Source organism: Camelus dromedarius, chromosome 14 (genome assembly GCF_036321535.1).
Source record: "Camelus dromedarius isolate mCamDro1 chromosome 14, mCamDro1.pat, whole genome shotgun sequence".
In the NCBI taxonomy this organism is placed as follows: Eukaryota; Metazoa; Chordata; class Mammalia; order Artiodactyla; family Camelidae; genus Camelus; species Camelus dromedarius.
Window position 1 is genome coordinate 52716571 of NC_087449.1, and position 24772 is coordinate 52741342.

At 53.1% G+C, this 24772-nt stretch overlaps 1 protein-coding gene across 4 annotated transcripts in view; it reads right to left on the reverse strand.

The window, feature by feature from the left end:
* Positions 1-221: 221 nt before the first annotated feature.
* Positions 222-24772, reverse strand: part of RPS6KA1 (ribosomal protein S6 kinase A1) — a 34904-nt gene continuing 10353 nt past the window's right edge. For 2 of the 4 annotated variants that reach the window (XM_031464439.2, XM_031464438.2), the window contains 20 exons: positions 20790-20906; positions 20457-20538; positions 18687-18767; positions 18425-18504; positions 17247-17353; positions 16538-16575; positions 16051-16193; positions 15576-15646; positions 15175-15263; positions 14109-14173; positions 13751-13853; positions 12154-12284; positions 10898-11023; positions 10592-10681; positions 10075-10233; positions 3372-3533; positions 3047-3123; positions 2652-2769; positions 1524-1661; positions 222-1170 (listed from right to left, as the gene is read on the reverse strand). In XM_031464439.2, coding sequence (XP_031320299.1) covers positions 1048-1170; positions 1524-1661; positions 2652-2769; positions 3047-3123; positions 3372-3533; positions 10075-10233; positions 10592-10681; positions 10898-11023; positions 12154-12284; positions 13751-13853; positions 14109-14173; positions 15175-15263; positions 15576-15646; positions 16051-16193; positions 16538-16575; positions 17247-17353; positions 18425-18504; positions 18687-18767; positions 20457-20538; positions 20790-20906 — 2100 coding nt within the window. In that variant the 3' untranslated portion in view covers positions 222-1047. Of the gene's footprint in view, positions 1171-1523; positions 1662-2651; positions 2770-3046; positions 3124-3371; positions 3534-10074; positions 10234-10591; positions 10682-10897; positions 11024-12153; positions 12285-13750; positions 13854-14108; positions 14174-15174; positions 15264-15575; positions 15647-16050; positions 16194-16537; positions 16576-17246; positions 17354-18424; positions 18505-18686; positions 18768-20456; positions 20539-20789; positions 20907-21767; positions 21975-23532; positions 23670-24772 lie in introns of those variants that run through there. The other 2 variants (XM_031464440.2, XM_031464437.2) reach the window with 2 other exon arrangements.

The following is a 24772-nucleotide window of genomic DNA, read 5'->3' on the forward strand; positions in this document are numbered from 1 at the left end:
GTCACCGGTGGCTAATAACCCCATTACTGTTATCAACACCATAATGGAATCCCTGGCAGGAATGTGCGGGCAGGGCCAGCGGGACTCCCACATGCTCCCCAACAGAGCTCCAAGCAGCTGGGCTAACTGGCCCTGGTCCACTACTTGTCACTGCCAAAGTCCTGAACACCTAAGAGCAGAGGGAGGGCAAATCCAGGGATGAAGAGTGGAGGCGAGCATGCTTCAACTCAACTGTAAGTTTATTAGAAAGGCCATGGACAGATGAACCCTGAGTTACCAGCTGAGGAAGAAATGAAAAAAGCCCCTGCCCCCTTAGCCTGCCCCACAGGCCTCCTGTGAACTCTGTTCAGTGGCAGACTCCAACAGAAGTCAGCCAAAAAGTGCTTTCCGAATCCTCCTCCAGGGGCTGCCCAACCTGACTGCAGGGGACCCACTGGTGGGGCCAATGGGGATGCTGGTGCCTGGAGCTGGGAGCCACGGGGCCCTGGTCCTCTCTAGCAGGAAGTGGTTCCAGACCTCCCAGCAGGACAGAGAAGGAGCTGACTGGGGATAGAGTAAGTTCTGCTAAACAGCCAAGGGCTCTGGAAGGTGATGCTGGACTGCCTTGGAGGTGAGTGCAGATGGCTACAGGTGGCCAAACATGGGGGGTCCCCTAGGGGACACCCCAAAGATGCTCTAAGGAGTCTCAGACACAGAGAGCCCTAGTGTGACTCACTGCCCCTCCTGGGGATGCACTGGCTTTCTGCTCCCAGAAAGGCAAATGGATCTTGTAAAAATCCATGGTGGTTGATGCCATTTTTTCCTTAAAAAAGATAAGAGTTTGTACAGTGAATCGATTTCAGCCAGCAGAGCCTGAGCCGAGAAGAATCCGTCCTAGGGAAAGAGAAGGCACTTCTCACACCCTCACTGGGGTGACCTGGGCTGGCTGCTTCCTGGGCCCCTCAGGGCTCCGCTTCCTCTGGCCCTGTGACTCAGGCCCACTCCCTCTGGGAAGTATGCTGCTTTCATAGAGCTAGCACCGCCCTGCAGCCTGGATGCTCTGGCCCTTCACAGGGTGGTGGACGGCAGCTTCCTCACCCGCCGCTGGGCCAGGATAGACGACTCGATGGGCTTCAGCTGAGGGGTGGGCTTGGAGCTGTTGAGCGCAGAGTATGTAGCTGCCATGGCTCCCTGGGGGAGAAGGTGGCAGGTCAGTTCATGATGATGGGAGGGACATGTGTTCCAGGCCTGGACCAGCCCCTCTCAGTGTTCCACAGCCCACCCAATCCCCTGTTACTCCATCTTGGTGGTTCATCATGGTTATTAGTCCTGCCTCCTCCATCAGACTGGAGGCTTCAGAGGTCAGAGGCTGTGCCCTCCAGAGGACTGGGGACCCATGAGTACACTGTTGACACCCCTGTATGTCAGGCTAAGGTTCCCTGGAGAGAGACAGACATGGCATCTCCTGGCTCTGCCACCCCAAGTCCTTCCCCATGGAACCTTGGCCTGGGCCCCTAGATGCCTGGCAGTCAAGGTGGCTGTACCTTAACCAGCTGCAGGTCCTGGTGGGACAGCTGACTCTGGGGAAGCTTGTCTTTCTGGGTGATCCATGGGTGCTGCAGGACCTGCTTGGCTGTGAGGCGCTGGTGGGGGTCCACGTGTAGCATCTTGGACACCAGGTCCTGGGGGAACAGCAGGTTAGGAGGTTGGTGGGAGGAGCTAGCAGGGAGCAGACAGCTGTGTCCTGCTGATGGGGAATGGGTAAGGCAACCATCTCCTGCCGTCTCCCAGTGCAGTGTTGGTGGTATAGTGGTGAGCATAGCTGCCTTCCTGCCACCTCCTGCCTGAACCCTTGCAGTAGACCCCGTGATCCACTCTCAGACCACTCCAGGGCCTCCCTGAGCATGTGCCCTTCTTTGGGACTGCTTCCTGGAAGGCCCTTTCCTTTCTCCTTCACCTTCTAGAAGCCATGCAGGAAGGTGGGAAGAACCTAAGGTTGGGGCTGGGCAGGTTCAAAGCCTGACTCTTCTGCTCATCAACTGCACATCCTTCAACTGAGCAAGTTACTTCAACTCTCCGGGCCTCAGTTTCCCCTCTGAGAAACAGAATAACTGCAATGCCTGACTCATAAGGTCACTGTGAGGTGGTATTGTTCCTTAAGGGCTCAACCCAGTGTCTGACACAGAGGTTCCCATAACTGGAATCTGTTGCTAATATTGAAAGCTCAGATGTTCCCTCTGCTGGAAAGGCCTCTCTGCTTGGCGTGGCCAGTAGCTCTGTCTGCTCTGTGCCTCCACTGCCTGTACCCCTAGCCAGGAGGCCCTGCCACTCTCTGCACCTGGCATCTCAGTTCTTTGTGTGCAAGCCTGTATCTCCCTCCACGCTAAGTTCCCACAAATCAGGGGCTGTAATTATGCAGCCCTCTGTCCCCCTTCAGGGCTCAGAACACGGGAAGGGCCAGTGAATGTTCCCCAAGTTGTCCAAACAAGGGGTGGGGAGCAGTCTGCCTGGGAATCTTTAATTTGGAAAAATATAGTAACAGAGATTTGTGGGATTTTCCACTTAAAGAAATGAAGCTGCAGGTCACCTGTTCGTGAAATGCTAAAAAGCCCTGGGATGGGACTCTGCCTCCCCACCCCTAAATGAGCCGGGTTCGGGCCTTGCAGACTCACTTTGGCTGTGTCTGAAACTGTGTTCCAATTTCCCCCGCTGAGGGTGAACTTCCCACTGCCGATCCGGGTCAGGATTTCCTCTGGTGTGTCACTGGGTCCATTGGCAAATGGAGTGTATCTGAAGAAAAGTCCACCCAGTCTGGGTATAGCCTCTGGCCTCCATCCTGGGGCCAGTGTGGGTTGGGGGACTGTGTCTCCTCCTTCGGACTGGGTGTTCCCAAGGGCGGCCCCTTCCTCCTCAAGGTGGAGCTCCCAAGGGCAGGGCCATGTCCCTATCTTCAGACCTTCCTGAGGCAGGGCTGAGTTTCTCCCATCAGACAAGCAGCACCCTAGCCTGTACACTAGGGCTGGAGGAGGGGTGGGGGCGAGGGGGATCCAGGCAGTGGGGCACTCACCCCGCCAGCATGGTATACAGCAGAATGCCCAGGCTCCAGATGTCGCAGCCCTCATCATAGCCCTGGCGCTTCAGCACCTGGCAGGAAGCGAGGCAGGGGAGGGTGGTCAGTCTGAGGGGCAGCGATGAATGGCCCCATATGCTTGCCTGCTACTCCCTAAAGGGTAGGACAAGGGCCCCAGGTGAGGGCTGATCCTTCCTTAGTACCTGGGCCAAAGCCACAGAGACTGGAGTCCGGGGCAGTGTGGGGCCTCTAGAAGGGAGGGACACAGGCCTCCTGTGACAGGTCCCCTCACTCTTACAGCTGAAGGGGCCAAGCCACTCACCTCGGGTGCCACGAAGTTGGCGGTGTAGCAAGGTGTCATGAGGAGCCCATTCTCAGCCCGCAGCTGCTTGGCGAAGCCAAAGTCGCAGATGCGCAGGCACTCGGGGTTCCCAGACTCATCCACATACAGGATGTTGCTGGGCTTGAGGTCCCTGTGCACAACCTGGGGGCAGAGTGCCCGGGTCAGTTCCCAATGTGGGCAGGCTGCCAGTGGCCCAGGTCAGCTGCCATGGATGGGAGACTTAGGAAGATGGTCCCAGAGAAGGGGGCAGAAGGACTCAGAATCTGAAAGGAGGGGAAGGAGCTGAAAAGGGGCCTTAAGGCTCCTGGTACTACCAATTTGAAACCTCTATGTCAGTGTCTGCAAGGCAGTTCTAACTTCACCCATCCACGCTGAAATCTGCGTGTCATACAATCTCAACCTAATGGCAACTCCATCCTTCCTATTGCTTGGGTCAAAATCTTAAGAGTCATTCTCAATTCCTTTTTTTTTTTTCTCTCTCTCTCATATTCTTCAATCAGTCCATTAGCAAATTCTGTTGGCTGTACCATTAAAATATATCCAGAGCCCAATCACTTCCCGGCCCACTACTGGCAGCATTCTGATCCCAGCCACCATCAATCCTCCCCTGGATTATGGCAACCACCTCCTAACTGTTCTCCCTGCTTCCACCCCTGCCTCCTACAGCCTGTTTTAAACAGAGAAGCCAGAGTGATTCTGTAAGTCAGATCTTGTCATCTTGGCTTGAAATCCTCCAGTGGTTCCCCTTCTAAGAGGAAAAGTCTTCATAACGGGGCCAGGTGGCCCCACCTGATGTTTCCCCCGCCCTTACTCACATCTCTTGCACTCTCTGGTCCCCTAGCAGTCTCCTCCTTGCTCAGCTGGCTTCTGCCACACCAGCCTCTTTGCTCTTCCTTCAACATGCCAAGCATGCTCCTTCCTGCCTCAGGGTGTCTGCACATGCTGTTCACTCTTCTTGGAACACCCTTCACACCCTTCCCTCATCTGCCTGGCTGATTCTCTTGTTTCTTTCAGGTCTCAGCTCAGATGTCACCTTATCAGCGAGGCCTTCCCTGGACCATTCCACATAAAATAGCAATCACAAACCAGCACTCCTTAGTCTCCTCACCCTGCTTTATTTTAATCCACAGCATTTACCACCATTGGACACAATATTTACTTAACTGGTTTCTGGATCCAGCCATGGAAAGTAAGCTCCATGGGTGTTTTGCTGACTGCTGTATCCCAGCATTCAGAATCATTTCTAGCACATAGTAGGTATTTTACAAATATCTGCTGAAGGAATGGATGAATGACACTTACTATTGAGGCCTCAAGCAAATGACTTTCCTCTGGCCCCATCTGCTTATCTGTAACCTGAGAACCACTGAACCACTCTACTTAACTTTTCATCCCTCCCTCTCCCCCTGGCATGGTTCTATTCATAGTCACTCCTCTAACTGTCACCTAATTGTCAACAACTCTCAGATCTCTAACCCTAACCCAGAACGTTCCTGACTGCAGGCTCATATAGCCGCTTAACCAGACAGCAACCACTCAATGTTCCAGAGACCCTAAACCCAGCACATCCCAGGCTAAACTCATCTCACCCTCTTGCTCCTCCTCCCATGAACTCATGGTACCTCCCTGGGCATTGTCCAAAACCTTCAGTGGCTCCCTACCACCTGAAAGATAAAGCCTGGAGTCCCCATCCTGGTGTGGGAGGCTCAGCTACCTGTTCCAGCCTCACTGTCCACCACACGATTCAAGCGCCCTGAACTCAGGTCAGTGGGGGCTCCTTAGGCCATAAATGACCGTATCAGTCTATGGAAAGCCTGCTCATCACCCCCACACGCAGCACAGGGCCTCACACAGAGCAAGTGCTATGTGAACTTTGTGCAATGAATGAAGGAATCACATCTCAGAAACCCATAGAGACCTTGCAGGTAAGATCAACTGCATCCGGCATATTAGTTGGCTTTATGAGATGGTCCTTGCATAGCCCCAGCTGAGCCATACCAACCGGGCTCAAGGGCAGATGCAGCTCACTCCAGCTGACAGTCACCATGCAGCAACTCAGGCCCAGGATTCTAAACCAGCCACAGTACCAAACCAAATCCCAACCAAGAAAACACACACATTGTGCAAGCCAAACAAAGTATGTGTGAGGCCAAACACAGCCACTGAGTCAACAGGTTGTGGCCTCTCTGGAGCTGTGATTTCAGTTAGGAGGCAGACAGGCCTGAGTGTGAAACCTGGCTTTACTAAGGAACAGCTGTGTGATCTTGGCGTGTCATTTTACTTCTCTAGCTCTTGGTTTTCTCATCTGTAAAATGGGGCTGATAAGGTGCTCAGTCCCCAGGGTTATAGGAAGCAGTATTTGAGTTATGCACCAGGGATATTTAGCACAGGACTTGGAAAATGGCAGCTGCTGTCATAGTAACCCCAGCCCTCCCTGGGGCTGAACCCCACCAGCAAGCTGGATGTTAAGATACAGTGAGTGCCTGTTGAGAAGCACTTAAAAATTAGAGGACAAGAAAGACAGGAAGACGAGAAGACAGATGCTGTCCAGAGCAGCATCAGACACACACAAGTCAGCAGCACACTCTCTGAAGCCACTTCAGCTTTTATGAGACTTTTTCTTAAGCTCCCAGAACCTCTGCTCCCTCACCTATAAAATGGGCAAGATGATAATACCTTCTTCATAGGTTCATTGGAACAATTAAATGAGTTGATACATAAAGAGCTTAGGACTCTGTGTGGCCTGTGTAAAGTGCTATGTGGTGCTAGCTGCCAGCATCAGCCACAGCATCTTTGTCATCATCAGCGTCACTGGAGGAAGTGCCTGTGACCAGCCACACACACACACACAAAAAAGATAAAACTCTTCTATGTAAGTCATCTGGTTAAACAGAGAAGTCACAGTGTGAAGCCCTACTGAGTTCTCAAACAGGCTGTCCCAGGCATGCTGGGGGAAGCTAGAGACTTGAAAGGGCTCCAAGTATTAAACAAAGTACTCTTGCAAAATAAGATGAAAAAGGTAGACAATCCAATTTTTTTTAAATGGACCAAAGACTTGAACAGGCATCCCATAAAAGGGGCTGTCCAAATGGCAATAAACCCATGAAGAGGTGCTCAACTTCATCAGTCATCAGGGAAACACAAGTTAAAACCACTATGAGCTACTACTCATCTCCTGGAATGACTATGACTAAAAAGATGGAAAATACCAAGTGTTGGCGAGAACCAAAATTCTCACGCTTCTGGGGGAAAACTGGTAAAACAGCTTTGCAAAACTGACATCTACTACATCATAGTATGGTGAACATACACACATACTCTGACCCAGCAATTCCACTGTTAGGTTTACACCCACTGTTAAATGGACATGTGTTCACCAAAGATGAATGCAGGGATGTCAAAGCAGCATTATTCGTCATAATCAAAACTGGTAACAACCTCATGTCCATTAACAGCAGAAGGGACAATTAAATTGTGGTCTGTTCATACAGCAGAAACCGCACGGCAATGAGAATGAGTGAGCTGCAGCCACATGACATCATGGGTGAATCTCAGAGAAAGAGTGCTGAGTAGCAGAAGTCAGATATAGAAGAGCATGTTTATATCAAATTAGAAGTTCATTTAGAATGGTTATCCTTGGGGCAGGGACTGGAAGGGGTGTGAGGGGGTTGGGCAGAACTGGAAATGCTTTGTTTCTTGATCTGCGTGCTGGTTACCTGGGCGTATTCACTTTTTGAAGATTTATTGACTTGTATATGATGATTTGTGTTTATGCGCTATTTCAATAGAAAGATAAGATAGCGTTAAAACTAACAGGAAGTCCTAGCGGACTCTGCTCCTGGTCACCCTCTTCCCATTCCTTGGCTCTTGTAAGATTCCCGGCTTCGAGACCATGGTTGCTGCCAAAGTGAAACTGGCCCAGAGAATCTCCCTCCAGATACCTCAACCAGAGCATCCCACTCCTTCATCATCTGTCCCTGGTATTGGGAAAGGGCCAAAAACTTTGGAGACCCACAGACTCCAAAATCCTAAAGATTTTCTTTGGGAAAGGAACAGTTTTCTCCCATAACACCTGCACAGAGTCTGTGCTTGGAGCTCACCTATCCCTAATGGAGAGCTCACTACTTTGGGAGGCAGCTCCCACTCTGGAAAGCCTGTCCCTTCTCTGAGCTTTAGGCGGCCCACTGGAAACTCACTGCTTCAGCTCTGTCTTCTAAATCTTCTTGGGGGTAAATTCAGCTAGCATTCATTTGAGAACAAAAACAGGAAAAGGAAACACATTTACTGTCTAACCTGACATATTTACATATCAGTCTGTTTGCAGTGGCCATTTCAAAAAACAAAACCACTTCAAACATGACCATTAACAGTTCACGCAGTAACCAAACTGAAGCTCTGGTTATGAGGTAAAGTTCTTTTTCACAAGAGAATCCCTCCTAATAAGTTAGACAGAATCAGACACTGCTATTTCTGCAAACCCTAATGAAATGACTGATTTAGGCAAAGGTCCTGCAAGGATGAAACCATTGCATGAAGGGCTGGTGAGTATCTTGATGATACACCTCAGGCCCACCCACTGCCTGCCACCCATACACCCATCCCCAGACTGTTACCCCCCGACATGACTGATGCCTAACGGAATGCTGTGCTCGTGGACGTGATGCCGTATGGAGCACACTGCACCCATGAAGTGTTTTTTACTCCTCACTCCCAAAAAGAAGTTGAAGCTGAATCTAATTAAGACTTTGGAGCACCTTACAGTTTACAGGAAATATAGGCAACAGAAAAATCAATTAAAATGATACTACAAGGAAGCAAACAGACACATTCAGAATGTGGAACATCCCACAGAACTGCTCTCTTCAAAAAGGGAGGTATCAACTATACTTTCTATAAAAAATAAAGTAAAATAAAATGTATTACATGCAGGAAAAAAGGGAGTTTTTACTATGGAGGTGACATGGATATACACATTTAACAAAACTCATCCAATTGGACACTTAAGACCTACTGTACTCAAATTTTATCTCAGTTTTACAAAAGAGACTTAAGGGGTATAACAAGGGAACGAAAGGTATGGATTTGCAGAGATTGAACTTGTGAGTCCAATAAACTAATCACAGAAAGGCATTTTTGAAAGGACCATAAACGAAACATGCTATTGACTGGGTACTATGTGAAAACAAGGAATTGTTAATTTTGTTAGTTGTTATGAAAGAAAATGTTTGCCTTTTTTAGAGGCATAGATATAGAACTAAGATGATGTGAGGGCTGAGATAGGTTTTAAAATACTTTAATTATAGGTATTTATGGGTCAAGTGTCCTAATGTCTGCAACTTTTTTTTAAATGCACCCATAAAAAAATATATGTATATACTTGTATATATATATAGAGAAAGACAGAAAAAGAGAAAGCAAATGTGGTTGACTGTTAAGATTTGGTGAATCTAAAAGGGAAATGTTTTTCATTATACTATTATTTTAATTTTTTCTACAGGTTTGAACTTTTTCCTCAATAAAAAGTTGGGGAAAATATTTCAGCAACAATAAAAAAAGAAAGAAAATAGAAAACAGAGAGAAAGGGAAAGAAAGGAGAGGGAAGGAAGAAAGAAGGGAGGGAGGTAAAAATCTTGATAATTCTTGAATCTGGTATCTGGGGGTTCATTACACTATTCTTATAGTTTCGTACATGTTTGAAAATTTTGTACTAAAAAGCTAATGTTAAAAAAGGCATAGCAATGATCTGGTCCTATTTCCCCCTAACATTCCTGTGGCCTTTTTCATGGGACTGCACTGGGTAGTGCTCACCCAGCACAGCACTCGCTTCATTCCACATCCACCCTGTGAGGGGACAGCTCTTTTACCATGAGTTTGCAGATGAGGAAGTGGCACAGAGAGGTGAGAGGCTTTCCCAAACTCACACACAGGACCTGGACACAGCCAGTCTGATTCCAGAGCCTCATCCTTAACCCCCACTAAAACATCACCTCGTCCAGACAGAAACTCATGCTGACTCTGTTTTTGGCTTTGATACCTATAGGGACCTTTTCCAGCTCCACCTTGTGCAGTGATAAAGGCCAGTTTCTACCATTTGGACATACAACTCCTCTGTGTTTCCAGCAGCATTTCCTCCTACATCTACTTCCTCTGTTCTAACAGCCGAACCCATGGCCAGGTTCACCTTCATGAAGCCTTATAGCTCCCACAGTGATCCTGCTGCTTCCTAACTCAAAAACCCACTCCCATCTGTAGTTCTCCACCCAAGTTCCTCAGACAGACATTCTGGCTCCATTCTTCCCGGGCTGTGTGACCTTGGGCAAGTGAACTCACATCTCTGAGCCTCAGACGTCTCACCTATAAAGTGAGGCCAGTAACAGCACCTACTGAATAGGATTGTTGTGAACATCAATTGAGATAATGTAAGGAGAGAATTTAGCATGACGCCTGCCTAGGTACTGAAAAAATGTTCCTTTTCACAATTCGGCCTCATCTCTGCCTACCTCCCTCCCTCCCTTCCTTCCTTCTGTCCAACTACTTGCTCAATCACCCATCCCTAGTCTCCCCTCTGTCTGTCTGGCTGAAGACTCCCTCTGCCTGGGTGACCTATGGTTCATGCACTCTGCTGATGGTATGACCCCTGGCAGCCCCCCCACCCACTCGGTGCCCCCTACGCAAGGCTTACCCCTTGGGAGTGCAGATATTCCACTGTCTTGCTGATGGTGTGCAGGACGAAGCTGGCCTCACGCTCCGAGAAGAATTTCTGCCGTAGGATCTTGTCCAGCAGCTCCCCTCCCCGCATCAGCTCTGTCACCAGGTACACGTGTTTGCCATCATCATACACCTGCCAGAGACCTCACCATCAGGCCCCTCCCCTCGATGCCAGGCCTGGGCCCCTTGGTCAGCAGCTCACCAGGCCATGAGCCTTGGGCATGTGCTATGCTCTGTGCTTCAGTCACTTGGCAGGGCGTTCACCTATCTGGGCCCCTGTCCTCCCTGGAAAGGAAGATGCTAGCTCTGTCCCCTTGATGAGCAGGAAAGCTCTCAGAGAGTGCTCCTGGGGACAGCTAGACTAGAGGCACCAAGGGACCTCCCCATCCATGAGCAGAGGAGGAGGATCAAAAGTCAAAGGAATGGCAGCCTGAGACCAATCCTGGAGTCAAGTGCTCCAGCCCCCATCCTTCTCAAGGACCCCCACTCACATCTTTCAGAGTGATGATGTTGGGGTGCTGCCCATACCGCAGAAGAATCTCAATCTCTTCTGAGGGATCTCGCTTGCTCTTGTCGATGACCTGAGGAAAGGGGGTGCATGTGGCAGTGTAAGGGGGACAGACTCCAAAGTCCCTCCCTGCCACAGAGCCCACACTGCAGGGCATGGAGTCTCAGCTGCACACCTTTCGCCCATCTACAGAGTCTGAGGCACCAACCTCCCTGACCAAAGGGCTGGGGCTACACTGCCCCCACCCCAGCCCTAGCCCAGCGTTCCCGGCCATGGTCAGGAGGCCCACCTTGACAGCATACTCCATGTTGGTGGCCTTGTGGACACAGCGCTTGCACTCAGAGTAGGAGCCCACACCAATCGTTTCCTTTACCACGTAGCCATCGCTAAAAACCAGGTTCTTCCCATGTAGTTGCTGCAGGAGACCAAAAGGTGGGACTGACCCTCTGCTCTTGAATGCAAGGGTCGACTCCCAGAACCTACTGGCTCAGTAGAAATGGTTCCATATCAGCCAGGAGGGCTGTTATGGAATGTTGGCTGTGTGACTTCAGGCAAGTATCTGCCCCTCTCTGGGCCTCAGTTTTCTACACAATGTAATGGGCACACTCGCTGGTTCTAGGCTACCTGGGCTGCAGTCTGTGGTTAGGGGCTGCTGGAGGGGGCAGACAACGAGCTACAACAGACACATGGAGTGGTCTGAGGCTCTGAGAAGACCAGGCAGGCCTGAGAGGGATGCAGGAGCCCTGAGCTGGGTCCCAGCTCTGCCACTTACTGTGGCTTTGGTGAGCTGTCTCCCTTTCTGGATGACAGAGCCCACCTTGTGGGGTATCTCAAGGCTCTGAGACATTAACAGTATCAAGTGCTTCTATGGTGCTTAATGTGTGGCAGGCATGATTCCCAGCACTTTTCACCGGGTGACCCACACAGCCCATGGACAGCCCTGGTTTATGCCTGTCATCCTCACATCCAGTCTGGTTTAATATTTGTCTGGAACCAAGATATTCCAGCTGGAAAATAAATCACACAGTCACCTTAACTTTACACACATTAACTCCCATAATCCTCGAAACAACCCTTGGAGACAGGTTCTATCATCATCCCCATTTACAGATGAGGAAGCAGTTCCTGACCTTGGAAGCCCTGAACACAGGCAATGAACTTCAGAGTCTGTGTTCTTGGGTCTCAACTCTAAATTTCCTATGGAGCTGGGAAAGTGTAGAAATGGGAGGCACGAGTGCCCTGCCACCTACCTATCCCTGTCAGGACCTGACACCCCCAGCACTACCACCCTGGGCACTCCCAGGCATTTATCCAGGCCTTACAATGTCCTGGCTCTGTATCAGGAAATTTATATACATGCTGTCATTCTTGTTTTACAGATGGGGAAACTGAGGCTCAAGGAGGCAGGAGGCCCAATGGGCTCCATGGTGGCATCAAGGTTTGAACCCAGGCCTACCCAAGTCCAGAGCCTGTGTTCTCAGCTGTTCTGCCCTGGAGCCTTATAGGTGGAAAAGGACAACTGAGCAGCAGTCTCCTGTCCCTCACCTGTACCACCGAGTGCAGGGGAGCCTGCGCAGCCCGAGACTTGCCATCGTCCTCCATTAGGCCAGTAGCCACGAAGCTGAAGCCACGAAACAGCTGATGGGCACCAGCACTGGGGGGGATGCCTGGGGAGTCTGCAGGGGCAGGAGGGGGATGTGAGCGGAGGAGGTACCCTTGACCCAAGGTAGCCCAGCAAAGTGGACCACAGGTCTTCCAGGCCTGTCTCAGCAGCTGGCTGTGGTGGGAGCCTGTGCAGGGCCCCTCATCCTCAGCCTTAGTTAGCCCACCGGTCCATGTGTGCTTAGACCAGCCCAGCCCTGACACACAAGGAACATAAAGACCCTTACATCCACCACCCGGCCCAGGCCAAGACACTTCATCCCTTCCTGGAGGCCTCCCTGCCTCTGGTCTGCCCCTTTGGGTCCATCTCCCGCACAGCAGCCAGAGGGATAGTTCCACCACAAATCTACCCCTTGCCTGTACCCTTTAAATGCTCCCCTCTGCCCTCAGGTGGCAACTGAGGTACTTGTGATCTTAGCCTCCTCTCTCCCCACTCCACGGCTCAGCCATGCGAGGCATCTCAGATCCCTACGAGAGACTCTGAGCCACTGCATATGCTGCTCCTGCTAACCAGACAATCCACTCCTGGTCCACCCTTTGAGGCTTAGCTTACACACTCTCGTCTGAAGAATCTGGCCTGATGCTGCTCCTCCGCCCCTTGCCCCTATTAAGGGGCACTTGCCATGCTGCCCAGTAGCTGTGCTCACATCTCTTCAAGCCCCACTAGAGCCTGAGCCATATGAAGGCAGGGCCTGGGTCTGTCTTGTTCATCATCAATCCCCCCATGGCTGGTGCACAGTAGGGACCTGGTACACATCTGTCAGATAAATAAACATGGGACAGACTGGGCAGAGAAATGTTAGCAGAGAAATGCTAAGCTCTCTAACATCAGAGATGTGTAAGACACAGTGAGAAAAGCAGCCCCTCTGCTAAAACCTGCCCCTCCAGGAGGCCTTCCAGAACAAACACTCTTCTCCAGTACCTGGCCAAAATACTGGATTTACCAAGTTCCCTCTAAGAAGCCCCCTCCTTGGCTTCTAGCAGTAACCCCATGGACTAAGTGGGTCTGTGGCTGAGCCCATGTTCCAGATGAGTACACTGAAGCCCAGAGGTCAGAGCAGCTCAAGCTGATTCCCACACTTGCCCCTGACCTGTGGGCGCTGTCACCTCTGCTCTCCCAGACTGTCTCCACCTCATGTTTTTGCTGGGTCAGATTCTTTAGCCCTGATGAAAATGTGAGCCTGATGGGTTTGGTCTTCCCAGTGGGCTAAAGATGCCCCAGGCAAGGGTTCTGACTTTTCTATTGTGGCCTTAACCACCCACTCACCCCCACCCCCTCACCCAGGCACAAAGAGGCCCACAGAGCCCTGGAGTGGGAGAGCCAGGCAGAATGAGATGGGGACAAAGAGTCAGACCCACCCGCCTGCCTGCCCACACACCTGGGCCTGCCAGAGTCCTGACCACTTCTAAGTCCCAAGGGGCCCCCAAGTCCCTGCATCCATCCTACACCAGCCAAAGACAAACCAGACAAGGAACGCACCCTTGGGCGTGCGGGATGTAAACTCAGTGTCAAAGTAGAAGGTGTCATCGGGTTGTGCCACAGCTGGCTTGAAGGGTGGCTTGATCTCACGCCGGTACAGCTTCTGCAAGGTGGGGGTGGGCACCCTGGTCACTGTGGCACCCCCAGAGCCCGCCAGCAGCCCCATGCAGGAGGAGGTAATGGCCTGGAGCACAGGCTATGCAGACAGAGCATAACTGCTCGCCCTTGGGAGACCAGCCCGTGTCTCTAAGGCCATGCTGTCACCTCTGCTCCACATGTGAGGCTCCAGTCAGTAGAAGCTCCCTCCCACCACAGCTGAAGCTCTGAATGGGTCTCTGGGGTGGACAGACACACTCACATTCCAGTCAATGGTGGAGTAGAAGACATGCCGCTTGATTTCCTCTGCCCCATCAGGGCCGGAGCCTGAAAGAGCCCAGATGAGGTGTCTGCCCCTGGATGCTCCAACCTCCAGACACCCACCCTGTCTGCCAAGTGGCCTCACTGTGGTCTGGGACCAGTGGCTGAAGCAGGAGGGAGGCTAGGCTCACGCTGCCCCAAATCCATCCAGCCATCACCCCAAGGCCTATTGCCCACTCAGCATTTTCCACTTTCTGGGGCCCCTTTATGATCAAGTTCCAAAGTACTGATGGGAGAAGGAAGACCCAGAGAAGAGAGGCTCAGCAACTAGTCCAAGGCCACACAGTCAGGACAGAGGTTGAACCTGTTTCAGGATCTGCAGAGGGCTCCCACCTCCCTCCCAACCCAGGCCTCATCTCTGCTGCTCTTATCCCTTTACCCTTGTCAGCCACCAGAGAGGCTCTTGCTCCATTCAACCCCAGGGACCAGGACAGGACCTTACAAAGCCAGTAATGGTCCAGGTGAACCCAGGAGCCAACACATAATAAGCACCTACTACTACTGGCACGTTCACACAACTTCATTTAATCAACAGAGCTTGAGACCATTGTCCCCCATGGAGACGAGAACCTGGGGCTCTGGGGGGTGAAGTCAACTGCCTTGGGTCACTTCACTCATAAATGGCACTCATTTGTTCAACAAATATTTGTGGAGGGACCACTGTGTGCCGAGCAGTAGGGACCTGACACGGGGCCGAGATCTGGACCTGAGCCTTCTGACGCCTGAGCTCGTGCTCCTGCTCCTGTGCCAGCAGCCTTGGCCGAGGAACTGTGGGGGGGCCTCTGTCCTCATCCCCAGGGGGAGTGGAGATGACTCAGTTCCTGCCTTCCCCACACACACAGGTCACCCCCCTGCCACAAACACCACACATGGAGCCAGAAAGCAGGGTGGCCGGCGGCATTGTCTGCCCAAACAAAGGACAACGGCCCCTTTCAGCCCCAGATGTGGCCCCATGGCCTAGGCCACAGCTGTACCCAGCTCCCCTCCCCTGAGTTGGGGCTGCTTACCGAGCCGGTTGGCAGGATTCCGCTTGAACAGGGCCCGCAGGAGGCTCTGGGCTTCCGTGCTCAGAAACTGGGGCATGCCTAGCTTCGCCCTGAAACAGCCCCGGGGTTTCATCAGGGCTGAGCCCCGCCCCAGAAACCCTGTCTTAGCTCCCGCCTCTGTCCAGATCTAGTTTCCAGCTCAGTCCAGACAAGCCATCCACTCACTCACCTACCTCCCAAAGACTTAAGGGATTCCCTCCCACAGGCCCTGATGGGTGACAAGGGAGCCCTGGAAAGCATAATGCTTGACCCAGCGGAGTGTCTCATTGATGGGGAATCTCTGGCAGGTATAGAGCGTTACTCTGGCCCCCAGACTGGGATCAGGGGTCAGGGAGACCCTGAGGTGAGGGGCCGGAGCTTACTTCAGAATCAGTGTCATGGTCTCCTTCCGGTCCTTCCCTTGGAAGGGCAGGGAGCCTGTCAGCATCTCAAACTGCAGAGGACAAAGGTCTATTCAGGTTCTGGTCCCATCTCCCATGCCCCACCTCCTCACACCCAGGCCACGTAGCTCCATTCCCAGGATTCTTGCTGGCCTATTGGAGGTCCACCTGGATCATGAATTGTGTCTGCCCCCTCCCCTCTGTCAGTCACATCACGAGGAGCAGTGGTACTAATGACCCGAGGCTGGAAAGAAGCCCAGTCCTGGGCTGGGGGTACCTGGGGTAGAGCCGAGAGTCCTCCCACAGAAGGAAATTGCAGCTAGATGGAGGGTGAGGCCAGCTTGGCTATGAGAGGACAAGAGGACAGCCTTAGAGACCATCAACCCTTGACTATACAGATGCGGAAACTGAGGCCCAAGGCTTGGGCTGCATGCTTTACCCCTGCCTGGGCACTCACCATCAACACTCCATAGGACCACCAGTCTGCACTGTGGGTGTGACCCTGGCGATTGACAACCTCGGGGGCCATGTACTCCACCGTTCCGCAGAAGGAATAGGCCTTCTTCTCGTGGTCAATGGCCTCCTTGCTCAAGCCGAAGTCTGTGGCAATGAGGGTAAGAAGACACATCTTCAGGACCTGCCTGCCTCCCTCACTGCCACCCCTGCACACTCATCCCCCCTGCCCAGAGGCCTGAGGGGATCACCTCCATAACACTCAGGAGGAAGCTAAGGCCCACAGAGGATAGGTGACTTGCCCAAGGTCACACAGTAGGGAACTGGGATTCAAACCTAGGCCATTCCAGGTCTGAGGCCTGGGCCTTTGACCACTTCCAAGTGCCTGGCACAGCCTCTCAAGAACAGATCCCCTAGCACTCAGCCCAGGCCCATTAAAAGTCCATCCTGCCCTCCCCTGAAACCTAAGGGGGCAGGTGCCCTCCACTCACCAGTGAGTTTGATGTGGCCCTCCTCATCCAGAAGGATGCTGCAATGGAGAGAAGGGAGTCAGGACCCCTCAGCTGCTGTGGGCCTTGGTTGGTTCAGGTGACACCAAGGGAGCTGAGGGGGTTGGGCCCAGCCCAGAGAAGGTGATCTGCCCAGGTCCCTCTGATGAATGGGTGGGTGGAGCTGGTGGTGGCGGTGCTGTGTGGGTTTGTTGCCTACCTTTTTGCTAATTCTTGAAACAACTGTGTGAGGTAGGTACTTCCACGGCCCCATTCTAACGATGAGGAAACTAAGGCTCCGGGAGGTTAAATAACTCCCCCTGGTCATAAAACTTGTAGAGGGTGGAGACGAGACTTAAATTTGGGTCTGCCTGACTCTAAAGCCACATTTCCTTCCACCTCAGCACCTGCCCCTGGCCCACAAGTTATCATTTGAGGATATTTAAGTGCTAAGGAAAATTCCAGAGAGGGTCATACCAAGGAATGACCTTTAATGGTGGCATCGAGGTAACACCCAGGCACAGAGGTGCCTGGCCCCTGGTAATGGTAGCAGTAGTGTTCAGGCAGCCCCCCTAGTAAGCCTGCTGCCACCACCACTCTGCTCCGCCTGCCCATTCATGGGGCACCCCAAAAGAGCAGGACTTTCTTGTGGGGAGTCAGACCCATCCCTGTCAGGCTAGGGGAGGCTGGGTGGGGCTGGGGCTTCACTCACTTCTCAGGCTTCAGGTCTCTGTAAATAATGCCTAGGCTGTGCAGGTGGTCCAGGCCCAAGGCCAGTTCGGCCAGGTAAAACTTCACATCTTCCTCCGTGAACATAACCTGCAATAGGTGGGAAGAGGCTTCCGCTGGGATGGCTTCTTCCTCAGGAGCTGGGCCACTGGGCAGTCAGCAGCTCCCTGGTCCTTCCTTAGAGATTCCAGTGCCATTCACCCTTCTCTTTATGAAGGAGTTTGAAGAATGAAATGACTAATATCCAAGTCACTCACAGACTCACAGTAGCATTGAAATGCAAATAGCAAAAGGCTGGAAACAGCCGAAGGGTCAAATGGTAGACTAGAATAAACTGTCTCTCCCCCACATAACGGAGCGCTATGCAGCCATAAACTAGAACAAGGAGTTAGTTCCTCCATGTTCTGATACGGATCCATCTCCGAGACATACTGTCTTGAAAAGTGCAAGGTACATATACAAAATAATACTTTTTATGTATGAAAGTAGGGGTCAAGGTTTAGAACACATATTGAATTGGTTTGTATTTCCAAAGAAACATGGGAAGCTTAGACAAGAAACCAATTTTTATGTTTTTATGTTTACCTATGGGGGGGGTAGAGGGGGCTGGGATGGGAGGACTTCTCAATGAATATTTTTCTTTGCAATCATGTATTACCTATTCAAACATTAAAATAGCATTTTAAAAATTAAAAAAAATTTGGTTCTGTTCTGAAGTTTAAGTTATATTAATGGTCTCATTTTTACATCTGGCTCAAATTCTTGGATGTCAGTTTAAGATCCTTTTGGTTAACAGGTGGACATAACGTTCAAGTATCTAGCTTCCTGGGTAGAACCAGCTTTCTCCCTATCCTCATAGCTCTGCCCAGGGAAGCCCTGAAAGAATGGAAGTGAAGAGGTGACAGCCACCCTTAGCTCCTGGAATCAGGGTGGCATCAGATCTGGGGCCTGATCCTCCTCAGTCCATCTTGAGGGAATCCTTCAGATGCTTTCCCAGGGAATGGGCTCTGTCCCAGGGTGGGTCAGGGACTGCTAGGCAGACCTGGGGAGCCCGAGGTTGAGGCCACATCGGACATGTTCTTCACAGAGCCCTGGGATGGGAGGCCTCACTGTCCCCCCAGCTCCACCCTGGGGCCCTCTGGCAGTGGGGCATTATCTCACCTCCTTAGAGAGCCGTGTGAAGAGGTCCCCACCACGCAGGAAGTCCAGAATAAGATAGAGTTTGCCCTCGGTCTGGAAGGCTAGGGAGAGGGGAAAAGGCCATGGTGGAGCCAGCTGGGCCCTGAGCCCTACCCCTCTGCCCCTGGCTCCCTTGGTCTGCTGGGTGGCAGACAGGGCAACATACAGCGAAGGCAGCAGCCCACCGGCAAAGGGCAAAGGCTGGCAGGTAGGGTGGGAGCTCAGGTAGGGTCTCTGGTCTCACCATAGTGCAGCTTCACCACAAACGGATGGTTTACGTCAGCCAGGATGTCTCTCTCCATCTTGGTCCGAACACGGTCACGCACTGGCCAGAGGAGGAAGGCGGTCACCAAGAACCTAGCCACCCAACACAGCCATCCCCCCAGCCCTGAATAAGAAGGGATCTCTTTTCTACTTGTTTCTCAAATCTCTTGGCAGTGCCCAGGGCTGGGCCCTTGGTGCCCTGCCCATCTCTCCAGCCCTGTCTCTCACCATACCCCAAGGAGGCCATTGAATCCAGCCAGTCTAGCAACTTGTTCCCTGTGTGCCCTTAGCCTCTGCCCCTGTGGCTTCCCCTGAGAGCCTTCATCAGCTCCCTCTCCATCTAGCATAAAAGTCCCCAATTCCAGTCTGGGGCAGATTCCCTGGGCCTGAAATTCAGACTCATGGGTCTCAGCAAGTATCCCACAAACACTTTTTTCTTTTTTTAACTTTTTTAAAGAGTAAAAGATGCTAGGCAATTCTGATCATCAGTAGGTTCTTCTTTGACTCAGTTCGGGCTTCCTCTCCTCCAGGAAGCCTTCCTTAACCTGCCAAGCTGAGTTGGGGCCTTCTGGACTCTTGCAGTGCTATGATTCCCCCCTTCAAAGCACCTTTCACTCTTATTTTAACTTTCTTTGTTTCCCTCACCAGACATGACTGAGACCATGCTAGATAAACTATCCTAGTCCCTGTTTTCCAAGTACACCTTACATTTTCAAACCATGTCTATACTTCTATTCAGACATAGTTACTCCTTCCTGGGGTATCCTTCCTCTGCATTTTCAGTCTGGAGAACGTCTAACTCATCCTTCAAGGTACGGCTCAAATGGCTACTCTTATGTGAGCCCAGCCCTTATGAGGGTATAACCCACCCTTCCCTGGGATCCCCGGTCACAGCACCAATTGCACTGCATGGTGGGATCTGCTCAGCCTCTGCCACCCCAGCCTGGGAGCCCTTCACAGCATCTTTCTCCTCCTACCATCCCTCCTGGGGAAGGGCTCCCATCCCTACCAGGCTGGCTTTGGGGCACCGCAGCTACATCACCCCACAGACAGCCTTTGTAGCCGCACGACCCCAAGGCCAACCCCTCCTATTCGCCTCCCTCACCTCAGCTGGGCCTACTCCACCTGGTTCCCAGGCTGGTCAAAGAGGCACTGCCCAGCCCAAAGCCCAGTTATCAACCACCCTCAAGCCCCTTGTAAGTCCTGGAATTCTAGAACTAGGCTCAGCTCCCTTCTGAATCTCTCTGCCATCCACCTCTGTGGCCCTGACTTGACTGACCCTCTCCTACCTGCCCGGCTGCCTCCGCCCTTGGGTTTCCTCCTCTCATGCCCTTCTCTACCCTGAGAGGTTTGAGCACTGCAAAGCAACTCCACTGACAGAACGCCTCTATCCAACCAAACTGATGCCTGATATCTGAAGCCCTGAGCCCCACAAACACACTGCCCTTAACCTCTGCATTCTTCCAGAGAGTCACGTTCAGCTACGGTCACTGGCATTGGCTTAGGGGGAGAGGGATGGGGTCAGGTTAATCCTCGGGCGTCTTTTCTTCTGAATGGACCCTGTCTTTGCCATCAGGTGAGGGGAGGGATAAGGAGTGGCTGAGAACAGGCCTGTTTCTCTACCTTCAGACCATGTACTCCTGGTGATAGAGCTATCTCCTCCATCAGACCCCAGGTCCTTGAGAACTGGGCCATCTCCTTCAATCCTGTGCCCAGCCTGGGCTCTGCACGAGAGGTACCCCCCACTCACCTTTCAGCGTTGCCTTCTTTAGTACCTTCATGGCATACAAGTGCCCACTGTCAGGCCGGGTGACCTTCCGCACCAGAAAGACCTGAGAAGGCAGTGAGGAAAAGCAGGGGAGAAGCTGGGGAGGGGGCTGAACCTGACAGCTCTCACGCATCAGCTTCCAGGCTGACCTCCAACTTCCCTGAGCACCAAGGCGACCCCTGGGTATCAAAGTGACCTCTCTCCTCCTCCTCTCAGATCCATCAACCCTAGCCCTCTAATCTTTTGAGCCCCAAGGTAACCCTCCCACCCCCATCTCTGACATGACCAGTGCTGCCCTCCCAGCTCAGGACTCACTTTGCCAAAGGATCCCTGGCCCAGAACCTTGAGGAGCTCAAAATGGGACGGGTCGGCCTTCTCGGAGCCAGCCTTGACATGGTGCGTGATGGAGATCTCCTTGAGGACGCCCTCATCCTAATGGAAGAATAGAGCTGGTAGGCACAGTGGGCCCCACTCAGGCCAGCATGGGGCGTGTCCCCCCATCCAAGTCCACTCCCACCAGACTTTAGCAGACAGGGTCCTACAGGCCAAACCAGACAGCTACCCTGATAGGGCCTCCCAGTTCATCAATACCAAAAGGGCCTCAAAAGCTGGGGAGGGTCAAACTACCAAGGTGCCGGCTAAGGTGAGGCACTGCTCCTATTGCTCCTGCTGCTCCAGCCTGGTCAGGCCCAGAGGGATGCCTGGGCACAGCCAGGCTGGCCAGGCTGAGCCAACCCCAGGCTCTGACTGAGGCCCACAGACCTGCCCCAGGTCCTCCCTCCCCCTGCTGCAAAGCTTTTGGTTTTGCCACAATAGGAAGTAGGGTTTGTTCTCACACTAGGAAGGTATGGCTGGGCTTTTGTTCCTGGTCGGGATGGATGATAGGCTCTCTCTGGCTAGAAGGACAGGGCTGAGATACACAAGGACCCAAGTCACCTAAGGCTCTACCACCAACCCAGTGAGTGCCAGTCTGGGGTGGGTAGGAGCTAAGACCAGAGACTCCATGCCCCACCCTCTGATACTTCCTTCATACAAGTCTATTAGAAACCCCTTGCCAGGGGTCCCAGTTGTTCTAGGACCCCCCTGCTCTCCCTCCAATCTAACCGATATTGCCCTGGAGCCCTGAAGTGTCTCCTCATTTCTCCTGGTAGCAAGTCGTGGCAAGGTCCAATCACCCAGGAGGGCCAGACCTCGGCAAGGAGAGCCCAGAGCCAGCTGAGGCCAAACTGGCTACCCAGGCACCTGCTCCAAGGGCCACAGCCAAGCCAGGCCCAGACATCTGGGCACACTCACCGAGTCCCGCCTGGGGCCAGAGCCAGGGCCAGAGGCAGGCAGAGAGGTCTGGCTGATCCTGGGCCGCTGCTTCCTGGGAAGCCAGGGGAGCAGGGCCCAGAGCCGCAGACGGGGCGGCTTGGGATCCTGCTCCATCCGCCCCACAGGGCCGAGGCACCATGGCAGGAGCAGGCAACGGGCCGGGGCTGCTGCGGAGGTGGCCAGGCCCAAGGCGGATGTGCAGGGTGAAGGCGGGGGCTGGGCCCAACCCAGGGCCACCAATCACTCAGGGCCTGTGGTTTCCCAGCTCCCTTACCACGTTCCCTTCCTCTCTCTTCCCCCCTCCCCATTGCCTGAGGGCTGCCCTCTGGCCCTCCCCCCATCCTCCCTGTGGGCCTGCAAAGGGAAAGTCCCATGCCAACCCAGCTGCTAAGGAGTAGATAGCCACCCAACAGGTAGAGACAGATAAAGAGGGACACCCAACAAGCAGAGGCAGACACCCAATAGGTGAAGACAGATGAAGGCAGGCATCCAACAGACAGGTAGGAGAGTACACATGCCCAACAGGCAGGGATGGATAGGAACATGGACCTAGCAGGCAGAGGCAGGAAGAGACTCATACCTAATAGGCAGAAGTGGACAGAGACTCATGATTAACATGCAGAGGCAGATGGGGATCCAATAGGCAGAGGCAGATGGGGGCTTGCATCCAACAGGTGGAGACTGATGGAGACATGTATTCAACAGGCAGGGACAGAAGGGGACATGACCCAACAGGTGAAGACAGGCACTCATTAAGTGGAGACAGAGACAGGAACCCAACAGTAGAGGCAGGCGGGCAGCAGACTCAGACAGCCAGTGCTGGTGTGGCCCAAGGAGGCTGACAGATACCCAGGGCAGACACAGGCAGGAAAGACACACAGATACCCAGAGTCAGATCCTGGACTTAAGGATGGAGCTCCAGGTTCTTGCTGGTCTGCTTAGGGATGGGAAAGTGGTGAGGGGACACCACATACAAACCCTCAGCACTCGGGAGAGCAGTCTAATATGTGTGGCAGACCCATCTCTGAGCATTTCCATTTCTGTGGGGTTTTCTTCCCATGCCAGGGCTCGAGAAGGGCCTAGGACCAAGACACTGGACCAAGAGGGACATCTCCCAAATGCAATCTGATGACTTTGACTCTGATCCAAATATCCCAAGGCTGTCATCCCCATTTCAGGAACAGGAAACTGAGGCCCACAGGACAGTGACTCATCCAGGCTCAAAATGAACCAGTGGCAGAGCCAGCTTGAACCTGAGTCCTTCCCCTGGTCAGCAGACCTCAAATGCCAGGAAAGGGTGGGCAGGTAAGTCAGCCAGAGCCACGACCTGCCTTTTCAAGGCTGCCCCGTCCCTCAGTACCAGGGACAGTCTGGGGACTTCCCATTCTAGATCCTGACCCTAAGAGACACAGCCCCCTCTTCAGTGGACCCTGAACAGCCACAAAAGCTGCAGTCACAAAAGGCTGCAGGCTAGTCAGGCCCCTGAGTGTAACCCAGTGGGTGGGACAGGTAGAAACCCTGATTCAGAGAGGGCCTGGTGAGGGCCAAGACCACACAGCAATACCTGCCTACCAGGCCCTGAGGTCTGAGCCTCCGCGTGTCTGGCTGCCTCTGATTGAGAACACTCCCTGGGGATAGAGGCAGTCACCCGGAAACCCTAGGGGACAGAGCCACCCTCAAACCCATTTCTTGCCCAGAGTCATGGTGACAGATACCGCTGGAGGCAGGCCAACCCTCTGCTCACCTTTCTGAGACAGGGGAGCGAGTCTCTCTCAACCCGGGGGAAATCTGCTGGGGTCTGCATAGTGGGGCCCCAGCCGCTGGCCAGAGGGCCCGGTTACTCCCCTTACTTCTGCTTTTTCAGCTTTCCTGGCCCAGAAGGCAGGGTCCCTGACACCCTCCTTCTCACTTCCCCCTCTGCAGGGAGGAGGGACAGAACATGATGGGTCAGGCTCCCCTGTTGAGGAGGGGATACAGCAGACCCCAAGCCCATGACTCCAGGGGGCCCAGGGAAACACTCCTCAACTCCTCTGACCCTCAGGAAGGGAGACTGGAACACAGACAGAAGTTACAAAGCGATGGGGCGGTGACACAGTGGGCACCTCACACTTGAAAACATCCCCTTGAGAGAATGGGGGGGCAGAGCCAGCAAGGCCACCATTTCTACTGCCCCAGCCCAGAGCATGTGCACTCACTCCTTCTCCGAAGTGACCATCTCATGACTGGGCCCATCCAAAATGGCAGCCCACAGAGCAAGCACCACCACACCCAGCCCTGCCCTAAAGAAGCCTGCAAGCCTCGGGCCCTGGGACAGGCAAGGGGACAGAAGGCCCTAGCATGGACCTCATAGAGGCCTGAGAGGAGGAGCAGGTAGCCGTGGGGCAAGGGTTGACCAGGCCCAGCCCATTGCCACATGTCCTCACCACATCACTCACACCAGTACACCCACAGGAACTGACACACACACAAATACACACAGTCTGATGATCGGAAACCATTTCCACAGACATCCCCCACATACACCAAACTTCCCCTTCCAGACCTCACAAGGCCTCCAGTAACAGGCTGATGGCCTGCTGGCTGTTGTGAAAGATGCTTCCTTAGACTGAGGACTTTCACTGCTCCCCAGCTTCTTCAGGCAGGGGTCTGGAGGCTGGGGCAGCCCTGGGAGCCCCAAAGCTCTCCGGTCCAGTGCCAGCTGGGCCCCCACCAACCCTTGTGTCCCTCAGAAGCAAAGGACTCCCAATGGCTAGCAGAGTACAGGAAGGGGCAACAGGAAGGAAACAGTCTCAGAAGTGCCTTCCCTGAAGGGTATCTGCAGGGCCTCTGAGGCCTCTGGTGGCAGAAGTGGGGAGGACAACAGCAGACCACAGCCCCGGGTCCCTGCCCCATTCCCCCTATAGACACTTCCTCTTATTAACTTCCTCCCACAAGGCAGCTGGAGAGAAGCCCAGAGCTCCGCAGCCTGACCCCAAGTCCCCATC